Raw genomic sequence first — 15,659 nt, 5'->3', positions numbered from 1 at the left:
AACCGCCGATGGTCTCCGGGACGGGTTGTGTCTCCGGCACGAACTCGTTGTCGGGTTGGGAACCCGAACCGGCAAAAATGTTTGTGGTTGGGTTTTGGAAACCGGGCACCGTATTTGGTAAAGGGGTTCCTAGAAATGCCATGTACGCGGCCATATACGCTTCGAACGGATACGGGGATTGAGGGACGGGGACGGTTGGCATCGGGGCGGTAGATGGGTTCGGTTGTGGATTTTGGTTGCTTATGTTGCCTTGGCGAGAAAATTGACCGAAACCGAGAACATTTTGGTTGTTATTCGGAAACATTTTGGTAGTATTGTAGTAGAAATATTTTTGTAAAAATATATTTGGTAGAGAAGAGGGAGAAAGGAATGTTTTAAAAAAATGAGGGTTGGTTTGTTTTTATAGTATAGTTTTAGTTAATAAAAAGTTTCTTTTTTTAAACCCAACGGCTCCCCAACCAAACCCAACGGATAGATTTTTTAAAACGTCCAAAAAAAAGCCAAAACGCCGGAGGGGCGGTGTGCCTCCAACGTTATACGCCATAACTCACGGACTACAGATGGTCTTAATAGATTGTTATTATTTTCAACTTCCATCCCTACAATAAACTGACCTTTTCACACATTAAGATGAAAATAGTAACAATCTATATTTTATCTTAATAATCACGCAATGACAAGTTCAATACCTGATAATCCTTCGAAAATAAAAATCATGGCATTTAATATTATTTTTATTTAATATGTTAAGAAGCACAATGGAAAAACACGTAAAAGTGTTCAGTGTGAACAACTCTTCATCATGGTCATTTCACTTATTTATATCCAGATTTACAATCAAATTTAATTAGTTGTAAGTATAGACATCTACATATTAAGGTCGGCCGGTAGGGTGAACCTTGAACAAGTAGCTTGTATTAAAGAAATAACACGAGCTTAAACTTTAACCTTTAGCTAAAAAACCAAACTTTTACAAAGTTTCTTGGGTAGTGTTAGATGTTTGATTGAACTTTATCAAGCTATAATTCATTCTGAGAAATGGTGTACATAGAAGATAAAATGTGTGTTAAAAGGGTGTACGAATATCAAAAAAGGGTATGTGAATAACCATTGCCTTCATTTTAACCCATTATATAGCATTAGCATGACATACCCAAATCCTTGTATTCATATGTCTAACCTTAACCTTTGTTAAAGTAGGTTGAGATTGAACAACAGATGTGCTGATTTCTCCTTTACACTTTAGTATACCCATAACATCAGTGATGAACTTGATGATGCAAATATAAACTGACCCGCACGCATGTATTTTAACGCGTGCCTTTCTAGTACAATCCTTGCTCGTCGAAACATTATCATGACGATCATATCATGAAGGAATATGATTTTAATTCACATCCAAAATGCACTATTCTACAGGAAGTCTTATTAATAAATTTAGAACAAAAGACCCATATCATCTACTTCAATATTCACACAATTACTTGCAGATAATGCTTATTCATACCTTTAAACTACAGGTCTATACAATCCATCTAATGTATGAATGTATAAAAGGATATTTGATGCATTCTTTATCAAAATAGGATCATAAATCATGAAATGCAATCATATAATGTAAATTAAACAAAGCCAAAAGCTAAAAGAGACCAAATTCCTTCATATTCAATAGAAGTAAACTACAGAATTGATGATATTCTTATCTAATAATAATAATAAAAATTATCACTGGTACCAATTTATGTTCTTTTTACTCATACAGTTAAACACCATCCTCTTCAAAATCATTCAGAGTAATATCATTCATATATACCTTAAATTCATTAACTGTAAACATCATCCTCAACCGAAACCGCTCGTTTCGCCTGCTTAATCTTCTCCAACTGAACTTGAGTATCCATAAACAGTTGCATCCTTTGAACCTCCAAATCCTTAGTAAACTGCATCCTCTGTTTCTCCAATTCAATCATCTGCTTCTGCTTCTCCCCTTCCACTCGCTCGTATATCTCCCCGAATCGCTCAATCGCCATCGCCAACCGCTTCATCGAGTCTGTATCCGTTCCCGTTCCCGTTCCACCTTCCTTCGCAACGCCTTTCCCTCTCGCCGCGCCTTCGTCGTCGCTACTCCCGACCGACACTTCATCGTCCGTCCCGTCTTCTTCGGCTGCCGCGGCCGCGGCAGCCACCGCCGAGTAATTCCTCCTAAAATACGACTCGTCCACCGCCGCAGCCACCGGAAGCGGTCGCTTCATCGGGAGGATCGACTGCGGCTGCGGAGTCTGCGATGACGTCATCGTGGACGGAGGCTTCCGGTACGGCAACGGCACGGCGGTTGGCGGTGACGCCGAGGACGACTTCTTCGAGGATCCTGAAACCCTAGCGGATCCGATTAACGTATCTAGCCGTGAAAAAAACGGCCAATTAGAACCAGATCCGGATCCGGATCCGGATCCTGAAACCCTAGCTTTCTCAACCTTATACTTCTTCTTCAACGTATCGATTCTATTCTTACACTGGACATCGGTACGCCTGGTCTTCTTCGTAACGCCGTGACGGAGGTTAACGGCGTCAGCAACCTCCTGCCAATCCTTCTGACGGAGGTTTCCACGGTTGAGTTCGACGTAACGGCGGCCCCAGGCTTCAACGAGAGTCCACGTGGCATCCTCCGTCCAGCAATCCTCTCGGAACGGAACCGGACGGGAAGACGGAGTCTGGGATCCCGGTGACGGAGAGTTGATCGGAATAATGTCGTCGGCCATGAGCTAGGGTTTGTAATCGGTGAATGATTTGGGGGAAAAGAGAGAAATAGAAATATAGAAAGAGAGAGAGAGAAAGGTACAAGTGGGTGATGCGTCGGTGTCGGTACCGTTGTTTGATCGGCGATGTACGGCTACCACTCCGACGTGGAACTCACGCTTTGGTGACTTGTACATGGTGTGGGTTTGCACGGGTGGCTTTGTTTCACTTGTACCTTTCCTTCTAAGGTTTCTCTACAATTGTTTGTAACTTACATATATCATTTTACTATTTTCCAATTTTCAAATTTTGCATTATCAAACGTTGTTTATTTTTGATCTGTTGAGTCGGAGAACATTATAAACTACCACAATGTTATAATAAAAAGACATGATACTTGAAACACACATAAAAAAATTAAAAATATTACAAGTTTTATAAAGTTGTTTTTTACGAATTATCATATTTTGAAAACAAATCATTGCATTTTCGACCAAAACATCAGGAAAAACTCTAAATAGTAACTACTAACAACGACGGTTTTATAAGAAGCAATTAATTACAAAAAATTCCGATTTAACAAGATTTTGACACAAGACCTTGGACTTAGCAAAGTAGAAGGTTTATGGGACAAACGATTTTCCACTACAACAACTTTAAACTCTTTGATGTGGCATCACTCTTAAAATTTATACAAACTTACTCAGAACTTTATATATTATTTATTTAGAGTAAAGTTTTAAAATCAATGTGTCCGCTCATTAGTGAGTCTGTCCAAAACATCCTTGGTTTTGACTAATAAACCGGACGTAGGTGAGTATGTATAGATTTTTTAGTTAGGGATTTGTATCTTAGGGATCAAACTCATTAGTCTTTAGCCCATTAAAAGTACATTATGGTTATTGTCTAAGCCTCAAAATCTACTTTTACGCATTTTTCATTTGGATGAACACATAACATTCAAATCTTGTTTGTATCAAATCATAAAATACTCCATACCTCGCTTTCTCTCTCAACCTTTCAATTTCGTGTGGGTCACGTTATGACTAGGGTATCTAACCTTCCTTTTATTTCTATTGTTTGCAATTGCATACCACCTTTCACATTGTCACCATGACTGACACAGTCTACGGCTTTCCCTCACAAATTTTTTTTTATTGGCTCCTTTTATATTTCATAAAAACATCCAAACGATTTACAATGAAGTGGCAGGTAAGCGGGCAACAAGCTGCGCCGCAACCCCCTCACAAATCATCGACGTTAAAGCCTTCACGCGCTCTCACTTGCCACCCGTGAGAATCTCTGATCCAATTTTTTTGTTTCTAGATCTTGGATGATGCACATTATTTTACAGCACTGTCACAACAGTTCTCTTTCAAATAACTGACATTCGCATGCCGCTTAAAGACCCACAAGTTGCCATGCGTTGTGGAAGTGTCTATGCCCCATCGGCTGATAGTTTCATTTGCAAAGTCCAGGTCACCTATATAACTTTGTTGAGTTAATTGTGCAAGTGGTCCTAGTGGTTTGCCAAAAGTAGACCTAACTTTGAGAAAGTTACTAGTTTGGGATATATGCCTATAGGGTGTCAGGTTTGTAACACACTTTTATAGTTTTATTAGTATACATGCTAAATTTGAGTAAATTGACTAAAATCGATCTTTAAATTTGAGTAAATCGACCTGTAAGCTATTGGAATAAAGAGTTAACAAACAAAAACAAATTAAATAAAGAGTTAGATTATGGGACCCTTGCAATCCACATTCTTCATCAAACCACTTAATTAGCTCTATATTTTGTTTTTACCTTTTTAGTTTTTCAAACCATGTATTCCGTTTGATTTATTAGACACAAAATAAATTAATAATTTGTGCACCTCTAAAAGATGCTCTAACCTTTTGCATTTGTGCAACATCTCAAATTGCTATTTATTATGTGTTGATGTGAGTTAGGTTTTAAAATTTTAGTTTTTTTATAACTCCTAAGTCCAAATGAATAGTCTCTTTTAATTCTATATACCAAGAACTCAAAGGTGTTTCAAATCTCTAAACCATATTTGGTTAAACCTTTTAAATTTCTATAAATGAATAGTCTCTTTTAATTCTATAAACCAATTAAAGGTATTTCAAATCTCTAAACCATATTTGGTTAAACCTTTCAAATTCCTATAAATTATGAGTAACGTACCGTTTAAAATCAATGTGCCATTACTTCTCATCGACTTCCAGTTTGGCTCACTAAGTCAAGGTCTTGCCATTTTTCATACCAAAAACCCAAACATTTATTTTCATATATGCATTTTGGTTTGGAGCCTTTGGTATTTGAAACATTATGTTTTAAAACTTTACTTTGTTTTCAGACTTTCGAACATTATCATATCATATGGTCAAATCATGTTTGAATATTGATGATATCTTTTTTGCATAATTATATTTGCAAATGTTTTTTGAAGAAAAAAACAATTTCTTTTCATTTCCATCTAAACCGAACAACCAGACACGAAATAACCCAAATTTGAATAACCCGAATGTGACCTACCCTCCCACTAAATGGGCCAGTTATCGGGTCTATTTTTCTCAACCAAAAATCCAAACAACCCAAACCAAAAAACACGTTGAAGAACTTATTTTTAGTTTCTTCAATCTATCAATTTTGTTATATTTTATTAAAAATAGAAAAGGCATCTTACACTCCTATCCACAATTTGTGCACAATGATCCCAAATATTCTACGCATCTTCTTATACCATGCAATACAATGTTAAATAGTAATATGAGTATGTACCAAGTTATTACATCATAACTCCATGTCCAAATAAGTAGTCTCTTCTTATTCTATATACCAATATATTAAAGGTCACATGAATGCCTTAAATCATTAAACCATATTTTGTAATACTTCTCAAATTTTCATAATTGGAGGAAGACATTATTTTAACAGTCATTTCAAATTCTTCATAGAGATCATCACAACACGGTAGAACTAGTACCACCACTAACCCTCTTTTTGTCTTTGATAACATACAAATTTGATTTACGAAATCGCGCCCACGTCTCAAAGTCCTCGTCGTTATCAATATTAAGCCGCATTGCCATTGCTGTTGGATCAAAACAAACCTCGTCAGGAATACGGTAAGATAGTGTGAAACTTTCATCACTGGATAAACCAAGTGTAGTTCTAACAAGATTCTTCATTTCCAAAAATGTAATAGTCACAGGCACCTCTAAGTCATGTTTCACAACACCGATCCCAGTGTACTTCTCCGCGAAGCCATATCGTATCCATTGCCATGATCCTCCGGAGGAAAGCGACACGTTGAAAGTCTTCATTATCCTAAACATACATAAGAAATAATAAACATAATATAGTAGCATATAGTGACGACATGTTTATATTTGTTTGTTTAACTTTAACTGAAAGAACAATTGAAAGCGATCAAAAAACTTTTAACTTAGATCACAAATACATGATTAACTTATCAAAGTAAACGAACAAAAATGAACAAAACCAAAACAACACAAAAGTCTTAGATAAACAAACGAAATTCAATGACGTTGCATGGCCGTGTAACCGAAAAATCTTACACGATCAGCAGCAAGCAAAAGAGCAATACGAATATTTGAGTGTTACACTCAAGAAGCCTCTATATATATATATATATATATATATAGAAGTGAACAGTATTAGGGTTATACAATTTACACTAGTCATGGACTTTTTATTTTTTTATTTTTGTTGTTATATCTTAAGCCCATGTGATTACTAAAAAGCCCATTGTTGTCAAGATACATTTTTGTACGAGGGTTTGTAAATAACTAGCTCTTGTTAATTGTGACCGCAAGTTATTTAAAGTCTTATAACTCATTTATATTTAAGTGGTTAAGCTAATTTTGTGATTTATTTTTCAATATGCTCAACTTTTTTCGGTTGTTAAATTTCCTACAACCATACGTTATAATATTCTGATGGATCCCCTCAGAGTACACAATAAAATATGGTATCTGATCATTAGAAAATACAAAGTCAAATCATAATTCGATTACATTGTTTGAAAACGATTCATTACATCTTTGATCAAAATAGAACGAATTATTGTATCTAGTTTTATGTGAATCATGTCTAGATGTATGTACGTGTATGTACCTAGTAAGCTAGAAGTAATGTTGGCTTTCTAGACTCTTCATTACCTATTTCCTTTTATCTAGTTCTAAATCTTTAGAGTAGCAGGTTTTGTAGTAACGTGTGGCTAATACTTTTCAAAGAGAGTATCACAAATCTTTAAACCATAATTGTCCACAGGTTGGGTACGGGTAGGAACGTGTTCTAGGCTGAGTCTGAAACTGGGTATTTTGTGCACCTCTAGCTTTAGTAATATAAAGCCCATGTTACTTTTTATTAATCCATAGTCTTCGTTAGTCCAATTAGATCATTTATTATAGAACCTTCGGCGGTATTAGGTTAAGACGAGTTGAGACGCTCGCGACCTCGGCCTTTTTTGAAAATAAAGCTCGTTTATGGGTGGCTCGTGAGGCTTAACAAGTATTTGAAAGTTTTTCTCTCTTCTGGACTTCTATGCATTAATTTAACGCTACACAACCGAGCTCGAGCTGAGCATTGGCCCGCTTAAGGTTTTTCTCAAAATTTAAAAGAAAAACATAAATAAACTAAATAACTAATTAATAAAACTATAAATGAGCAAAGCCCAAACTTGATAAACAACTCACAAGCCAAACTCTAGCTTTAAAAAAAGAGCTTGATCGTTATGTTATAACTAAACTTAACAACCTAAATATTAAATTTGAATAACCAACTCTAAGTTTAAGTTCTTGTTTAGTTCCATATTATTGGTTAGGCCGTAGCAGAAATAATATTATATGGTTTTAACTTGTGTGTAAATATTTAATAAAGAAATCCTAACTGTACGTACATGCATGAAATACTATAACCCATATTATCACTAGCATACGTTTGTACATATTACGGGAAGTATGAATTGTTACATCATCTCAGATATTATCACTTGTGTTCACACGCATACAGCAGTTCGTTGATCGTTTTGAATTGTTACATCATCTCAGATATTCCGTGAATCTATTATGTATTGACGTCTGTTCAGTTTTAATATTTGGTAGAATGGCAAACCTACACAATTTGTATAGACTGTTAAAATGAGTTAAAATCACCAAATGAATCGAGTTTGATAAATTGGTTGACCAAATTAGTCAAAGTCAACTTGAATGATCAATTATAGTCGTATAGGTACGGTTCAACATTACCAATTAATAGATCCCAAATTAACCCGTTAAGTGCGCAAACGCATACATTTAGCAAAACGTAAAAAAGGGACATTACAAAAAATGTAAGAGCCGCAAGACTAGTACAAAATTTTTGCAACATAGTTTGCAAATGGAGATAATTTAGCAAATATTTGTTGAAAACAGAGAGAAGGTATGCATCTAACACATTCAGCTGTCAGTTAAATAAACTCTTGTTTTCTGTACATTTAACAAAATAGATACCTTCTACATGTTGTAAGTTCATATATCAAGATGTGCCAAATCAATCTTCCTGGCTGTCTTCTGAATCATCTCCTTACGCACATCGACCTAAATCATTAGATACCAAAACATAAATAACTTTAGGTAATTTTATATCCATAAGTGGATACCTTTAATAATTATAATAATGATAATAATTGGAATGTTACCCTAGCCCCCATGAGTGAAGAAAATGTAACGTTCGCTTCGGCTGCATCCTCAACAACCAGTTTCTTCAATAGCCTCGTGCTTGGGTCTAAAGTGGTTTCCCATAGTTGTGCTGGCATCATTTCTCCAAGCCCTAACATTTTATATCATTTCAACAACACATTTCATATACTATTACAGCACGAGCTAAACTGACAAAGAAACGAAACTTGCATCTTTTGTTTGAAAAAGAAACGCTCATTCATTCATATTATGCTGAATTATTTTAAAAAATTGCTGATGTGGCATCTTATGTACATGCTATGTGACGTATATTGTATAACATTTATTAATTATATACAAATTAAAGAAATAAGGTAAAAGGTAAAATCAGTTAAAATAAGGTTGACTGCTAAAATAATAGATAGGGTTAATTGCAAGTTTTGTCCTTAAGTTTGAGGAATTACATGTATGTACCCCATGGTTTCTAAAGCGTAACACACATGGTCCTTGGAATGAATGAGCGTTAGTTCTTTAAGTTAACTGCATGTGCAACGACTAAAATACCCTTAAATTTATATAAAAAACACTTTACATCAATGGGGAACATACATGTTATTTCTCAAACTTAAAAAGCAAACATGCAATTTGGGCCAACCACGAGGCCATCCGAGTAATTAACTTAATAACTTTGAAAAATTAACTGTGAGTTGTTGCTAAAATAAAAAAAAAGTTCTATTTCGTTTCTTAAATAACATTTCATGAATAATTTATTAATTGCCGTGTACCTTTAAACCTTTGGATATGATATGCTGCGTTTGGAGGGAAGGAACTTTGAAGTTTCTTGAGTTCTGAATCATCGTAGCAGTAAAATGCCTGCTTCCCTCTTTCAACCTGAATAATTAATTACCAAAAATTAATCAACGCTTGTCGGGAAAGGGCATTTTTGTCATTTAGAGAAAAAAACCTTGTATAGGGGCGGGACGCCAACATATATGCAGCCTTCATCAAATAAAGCTCTCTGCAAAAGCAGAACACGTGAACAATTAAAACAAAGAATTAAATCTCCCATTACAGTTGCAATACTTTGAAAAATCCTATTAATTTGGTTTAAAAAATTCTTTAATTTGTCTTTGTTAAGGGATTATTTAAAAAATTGACCAAAAAAAAAAGATCAAACATTTACTTAGACTAAGTGTTGAGGCGAACAAAAGTCAAAACAGAAAAGGTTTATGAAAAACTAGAATTAAATATAAATAATTTAAAGATACCTGATATCTATAGAAAAATGTTAATAATAACGTTCGAATGTGAGCACCATCAACATCAGCATCAGTCAAGATAATGATTTTATGGTAGCGTAGACTGTCTTTTTTGAAATCCTCTCCCTGAAACACAAGGTTAGTAAAAGTCAGCAAATGCCAACGAACAAAAAAGTGAAAAAAAAAACATGATTTTGCGAAAAGTATAACCTTCACTCCAAGCCCCAGGGCACGGATTAAGCTTTGAATCTCTTCGTTTTTGTACATTGCGGCTTCATCTTTTCTTTCAACGTTTAAAATTTTACCCTTTAAAGGAAGAATAGCCTGAAAGCAAAAACAAAAAAGAACATAATTACTCCCATCACTAAATTTTCAAATTTCATAAAATAAAAAAGTTTAAGCCTTCATATTTAATGATGATCACACACCTGAAAGTTCTTATCACGGCCTTGTTTGGCACTTCCACCTGCTGAATCTCCTTCAACTATAAATATCTCTGCAAAATGTGACAAATTTTATAAATTTTATACCTAGGTAAATAAAAAGATCTACAACTAACAATGTAGCAGAAATATTTTATTAAAAATTAGTAAAACAAGTGGAAAATACCAGCTTTTTCAGGATCTGTGGCTGAACAATCAGCAAGCTTTCCTGGAAGAGACGACACTTTTAAAACAATCTTTTGTCTCTCCAATTCCCGAGCCCGCTTTGCTGCTTGAGCTGCCTAATGATATAAGCATGACTTATAGCAGCATAATTTTGTTCTAAAATCATCTTCCTACCTAGGAAACTGGAATAACCAACATAACTGACCCTTGCACACTCCTACCGAACAAGATGGTTTACGGGTAATAATTGGGTTGAGGCGAAAACAGCAAGTGTTTGTGAGTCAAAACGAAGCTGGGTTGGGTTGACCCAAAGCTTTTTTTTTTTTTGTCAAAACGGTTTGAGTCAGGCGAGTTTAAGGACGGATCAAAACAAGTATTTTTGATATATCTTATGACTGGACAATTTGTGTCCAAAAATATTACAACTGTTAAATATATAGTGTCAAATAAACTATTTCAATAATGATCAAACTTTGAAAGTGTCAGAAAACAATTTGTGGTTGTATATGCATGTATGCATTTAAAATACATTTTAAGCTTCCAGCCCGTTCAACCCATTTGAGCCGTTTCCTTTTAATCTACTATGTACATAAAGTAATAATGATGACATTTTATATATTAATAATTTTGAAAGATGTGGCATACCTTTAAAGCATTAAGGGACTTTGAGAGTATTAAGTCAAGCACATCCGGATTCAATTCCAAATATTCAGTCAAAAATTCTTGAAGTGAACTATCAGTGATCCTTCGCACCTCGGGATTTCCCAATCTCGTCTTTCAAATAAATAAATAAAAATAAAAACAAGAAAGCAAAATCTCAGTAAAAGGTAACTGACAAGTGAACATGTATGATGTTAAAAATTACCTTTGTTTGCCCTTCAAACTCTGGATTTGGAAGTTTGACCGAGATTACACAAGTCAACCCCTCCCTCACATGCTCGCCACTCAAACTGATATCCTTTTCCTGCAATCATGGTACTGACATTAATAATAATGGATTATATGATATCTTTTAGTGTTTTAAGAAGGTATATATGTAAATACCTTGATGAGCTTTGACTTTTTTCCAAGGTTATTAATAGTCCTTGTTAATGAAGCTTTGATACCGTCTATGTGGGTCCCACCATCAACAGTACGTATACTATTAGCGTATCCCAACATTGTATCTGAATATGCATCCGAACACCTAATCACACAAATTCAAGTTAATTTCATAAACTTAATGTAGATAATAAACATACTATTATATTACAATAATTAGTGAAAAATACAAAAATACGTGAAGATAACAAAAGCAGTAGTGATTTACCATTGGAAAGCTACATCGATAGTGATCCCGTCTACTTCTTTTCTAAAACTCAAGATGTCGTGAAGTGGTTGCTAAATCACAAACAACAAAATTAAACTTAAAAGTTATTTCATTATTCAATAACAGTTATAATATGGATCATTATTGATATATCCTTTTCACAATACATTTTCTTTATTTAATTATGATACCATTTAAATCCTTGCCAGTTACCATTATATATAATAGTTTACATCTACATGACATCATGGGTCAACAAGAGTTTGACCACCGTTGACCAGTCCAACTAACTTACCTTATCAGCATTTAGCCACTTCACATACTCTACAAGTCCGCCAGCAAAGCAATACTCGTCGTAACGGTTCTTCTCGGGATCTTTATCTTCTTTCTTCATAGTAATAGTTAGCTGCCAATATTTAAAAATCAGGACAATTAATATATATTCTAGTCAAATAAGCAAATTATTACATGATCAAAATGAAAAACAAGAATCACATTTCTTGCTAAATATTAAAAACATCAAGAATAACCGTAAGTCAACAATGGATAGAAAATAGCATATCAAAATAGGTCACTGTTCACGCCTACATATGATTAGTGTCTCTAATACTATTACAGAAATTGTATTGTTTCATTAATAATTAAACATTTTAAATAAAACAATGTAGGAGGTTTTAAGTATTAAAAATACACTTGGGACTAAAAAGTTGTTGAAACCAATTTGTTTAAGTTCGTGAACCTTTCATTTATATTGTTAATGAACGACCATAAACAAACACGAACATGTACATTTTCTTTAGGAACAAACACAAACAAGAAAACTCCGTTCATCAGTTATTCGTATTTAATTGTTTGTTCGGTTGAATTAAAAGAACGGATACAAACATGCTCTGTTCGTGTTCGCAAGGTTTGTTTACACGCCTGCATCTAAGCAAAATTCAAAGAGATGATAATGACCCTACCCCGGGGACAAGAAAAGCTCGCTCACGAACACGTGCAGCAATGGTGTCATAATCAAACTCCATTCCAGAGGTAAATACTGCATTACAAGTTATATATTATAAGCACATGAATTAAATTTCTAAAAGTTAACATTAAGGTAACAAACGAGAAAAAATACTTTGTGAATCTGGCCAGAACTTTATAGATGTCCCGGTACGATCTTTTAAATCCTCTGTAAGATCGTTGCATTCTAAAGGTTTACGAGGTTTTCCACGCGTATAGCTTTGATGGCATTCCTTAAAATCCCTCCAAACGGTTACTTCTAATGTCTGCATTCAAAAAATAAATAGAATACAGATTTGGTAAAAATTGAGGCTTTTCATAATCTTTAATGAAACCGTTCATAAGAAATGATTGTTGTTGGTAAAAATGGTGGGGCTTTATTCATTTTCAAACATTCTTTTAGTACACAACTGAATCTTTTCATAATCTTTAATAAAACTTTTCAGAACAAATTATTATTGTTGGTGAAATCCTAGGGTTTTAATTATTTTTCAAACATAAAAAATGAGGATTTTTATTATCTTCAATAAAACTTTTTATAGAAAATGATTGTTGTTGGTAAAATTCTAGGGTTTTAATTATACTTCAAACAGTACTTTAGTTGAAAACTGAAGCTTTCAGAATCTTAAATAGAACAGTTTGTAGGTTAAAAGAATCAAAGCTTTCATGATCTTTAACAACGGGTTTTCTGTATGTAAGCTTTTGATTATAAGAAAAATCAATAAAGGGGATCATTATTTAAATGCCCATAAAACAAACTGTAAATCTCTATGATAGAAATTACAAAAGGATTGAAAGCTATAAAAATAAGCACCTCAGACAACGCGTTAACTACAGACAAACCAACACCGTGTAGTCCACCTGAGACTTTATAACCACTACTGGCCCCACCAAATTTTCCACCAGCATGCAAAACCTGCAAAGTTAGAAGTAATGTTAGCAAGTAAACTGATTAATAACAAAAATAATATAAAATAAAACAAAAAAGATCAACATACAGTCAACACGGTCTCCACCCCTGATTTTTTTGAGCCTGGATGCAAGTCAATCGGGATCTGTAACATGAATGTGAAAATTCATTTTAACAATGTTATTTTGATAATCATTTTTGTGTAAAAAGATTTTACTCGTTCGAAAAATATACAAGTGCATACCCCGCGTCCATTGTCGGTTATGCAGACCGACCCGTCTGCAAGTAAGACAATATCAACCTTTGATGCAAATCCAGCTTGGGCTTCATCAACAGCATTGTCCAATATTTCATAAACCTGATTTCATTTATACAAAAAAGATTAAAGTATTAGATAAGGAAAAAAGTAATGTGATTATGATCCAAAAAAAAGGATACCAGATGATGCAAACCACGAAACCCAGTACTTCCAATGTACATTCCAGGCCTTTTCCTCACAGCATCTAAACCTTCTAATATCTGAAATGAGAAGGATAGTATATGATATTATCATATTAGAGATTTTAGAGGTGTAAACAAGCCAAGCCACTGACACTCGTGTGCTACTCGAGATCGGACGGATAAAAGCTCAAGACAAGCCAAGATTAGATTAGAGGAGCTCAAGCCTAAAACTAAGCTTGTTTAATTAACGAGCATGAGCCCGAGCTTCACTTATCGAGCTTGAGCTTGCTCACGAGCCTAAACAAGCCTACTATTTATATAATAGTATATTAAATATAATAATAATATGATAAGAATATCTAAACATCATATATTAAGTTATGTATAAAAATATATAATTAGCATATATATAAATAGTTATAAACATATATATATTATTTAAAAAATAATAAACAAGCCAAGCTTGAGCTTGAAAAACCACTAACGAGCCAAGCTGGAACTTAGACAATGCTCAAAACAAGCCGAGGCCAAGCTATTTATTATCACATAGGCATGTATACTGTGCATGACTCTCAACAAACAAAGTAGTAGTTGTTAATTTGAGAATTTAGTTTATTTTGGGAGATGCTTAAAAATGAAACTAAAGCTGATGTTTCTACATGATATTGCAAAAATCAGCTTTCATACATAAGGCAAAGCATTTCAAGTTACTTAAGTCAAAATAATATTTATTTTTTTTAACCATTTTTTTATGAGTTTAAGCAACTAATTATCTTACTGTGATTCTTCAACTTGCAATAACAAAAACGCTGATAAAAAACAACTAGTTCAAACTATGAAACAAGAAAACAACAAATTCACCTGAATATTTTCAGACCCATAATTCTCCAGCCCCTCTTTCGCCTTCCGAACATCCGCAACCGAGTTTGAAGACGTGGACATAAAACTTCTGGGAGGTTCTAAAACCCTAACCTTAGGAACTAAACCCTTGCTGGTCAATAATGTCCTCACACCCAAATTAGACCTAAAAATCAAATTTTTACAACAAATGGGGGTTTAAAACTAGTAACAAGATAGTAATTTAAAGAAAATAATTATACCTGGGGGGTTTAAGAAAGAGAGACGGTGGTGAAGGTGAAACAGAGGATATGAAGGCTGCTGCATGAGTGGGTAAGAAGAATCTTGAAGACATTATAAGACGGCGAAGAGCAGAGTGATAGTATGAAGATGAATGGTGAGGTTTAAGAAGACCCATTTAGTATAACATCAAGAAAGAAATAGGGTTTTACTTCAAGCTTTGATTTTTACAGAAAGAAAAGAAGAAGATAATGATGGTGTTGGTAGCAGTCGAATTGGGTGGGAATGAAGAATTTATTTACTTTTCATATACCCTACTTCTTTTCTTTATTTTAATTTTTTCTTTTTACATTTTTCACATTTGTAACTGGTAAACTTTAGGTTCTTAAAAGCTTATAAACATGACTAGATGCCGGCTTAACCGGATACTTCTTCTAAGAGACTAAGACTAAGATGAAGCTAAGTGTTGGGAAAGCTTGTAAATTGTGCGCATACTCTACGTTTTTTTTCCAAGAATTAAAATCAAAAGTTATTGTACTCCGTGAAAGGTGTTTGATACAAGACCAAACGTAATGAGACGATGTTGAGGGAGAAAAAGACCTACAGCACCGGGCACATCGCCCCTAG

The 15,659-nt window shown here is 34.2% G+C and overlaps 2 protein-coding genes across 2 annotated transcripts; both read right to left on the bottom strand.

Annotated features, from left to right (window-relative positions):
* Window positions 1–1,567: 1,567 nt before the first annotated feature.
* LOC143542827 (trihelix transcription factor ENAP1-like) lies at window positions 1,568–2,994 on the bottom strand. The gene has a single exon (XM_077035318.1). It carries the CDS (start codon window positions 2,757–2,759, stop codon window positions 1,824–1,826), a length of 936 nt encoding a protein of 311 aa, XP_076891433.1. The 5' UTR covers window positions 2,760–2,994; the 3' UTR covers window positions 1,568–1,823.
* Window positions 2,995–8,135: 5,141 nt separating this feature from the next.
* On the bottom strand, window positions 8,136–15,272 carry LOC143542826 (DNA gyrase subunit B, chloroplastic/mitochondrial-like). Its single transcript, XM_077035317.1, has 21 exons — window positions 15,056–15,272; window positions 14,817–14,979; window positions 13,953–14,033; window positions 13,759–13,872; window positions 13,603–13,659; window positions 13,419–13,520; window positions 12,720–12,870; window positions 12,562–12,638; window positions 11,895–12,005; window positions 11,600–11,670; window positions 11,335–11,476; window positions 11,156–11,254; window positions 10,936–11,064; window positions 10,292–10,406; window positions 10,111–10,178; window positions 9,893–10,006; window positions 9,692–9,808; window positions 9,388–9,441; window positions 9,209–9,314; window positions 8,444–8,574; window positions 8,136–8,342 (listed from the first exon to the last, which is right to left on the bottom strand). Exons 1-21 carry the CDS (start codon window positions 15,208–15,210, stop codon window positions 8,274–8,276), a joined length of 2,226 nt encoding a protein of 741 aa, XP_076891432.1. The 5' UTR covers window positions 15,211–15,272; the 3' UTR covers window positions 8,136–8,273.
* Window positions 15,273–15,659: the final 387 nt, after the last annotated feature.

The sequence above is a fragment of the Bidens hawaiensis genome, unplaced genomic scaffold (assembly GCF_021521415.1).
Source record: "Bidens hawaiensis isolate Kalapana, Puna unplaced genomic scaffold, B.hawaiensis_p1.1 tig00012997_1, whole genome shotgun sequence".
In the NCBI taxonomy this organism is placed as follows: Eukaryota; Viridiplantae; Streptophyta; class Magnoliopsida; order Asterales; family Asteraceae; genus Bidens; species Bidens hawaiensis.
Note: the sequence above shows the minus strand (reverse complement) of the source record. Positions and strands in the feature narration are given on the sequence as shown.

Excerpts from the sequence above, each read along its gene's own strand:
- LOC143542826 (XM_077035317.1), bottom strand. The coding sequence starts at position 15,210 with ATGGGTCTTCTTAAACCTCACCATTCATCTTCATACTATCACTCTGCT. Across the intron at positions 13,521-13,602 it reads GGGTGGAGACCGTGTTGACT|GTTTTGCATGCTGGTGGAAA; the intron begins GTATGTTGATCT and ends CTAACTTTGCAG. Across the intron at positions 9,442-9,691 it reads CATTTTTCTATAGATATCAG|AGAGCTTTATTTGATGAAGG; the intron begins GTATCTTTAAAT and ends CTGCTTTTGCAG.
- LOC143542827 (XM_077035318.1), bottom strand. The coding sequence starts at position 2,759 with ATGGCCGACGACATTATTCCGATCAACTCTCCGTCACCGGGATCCCAG.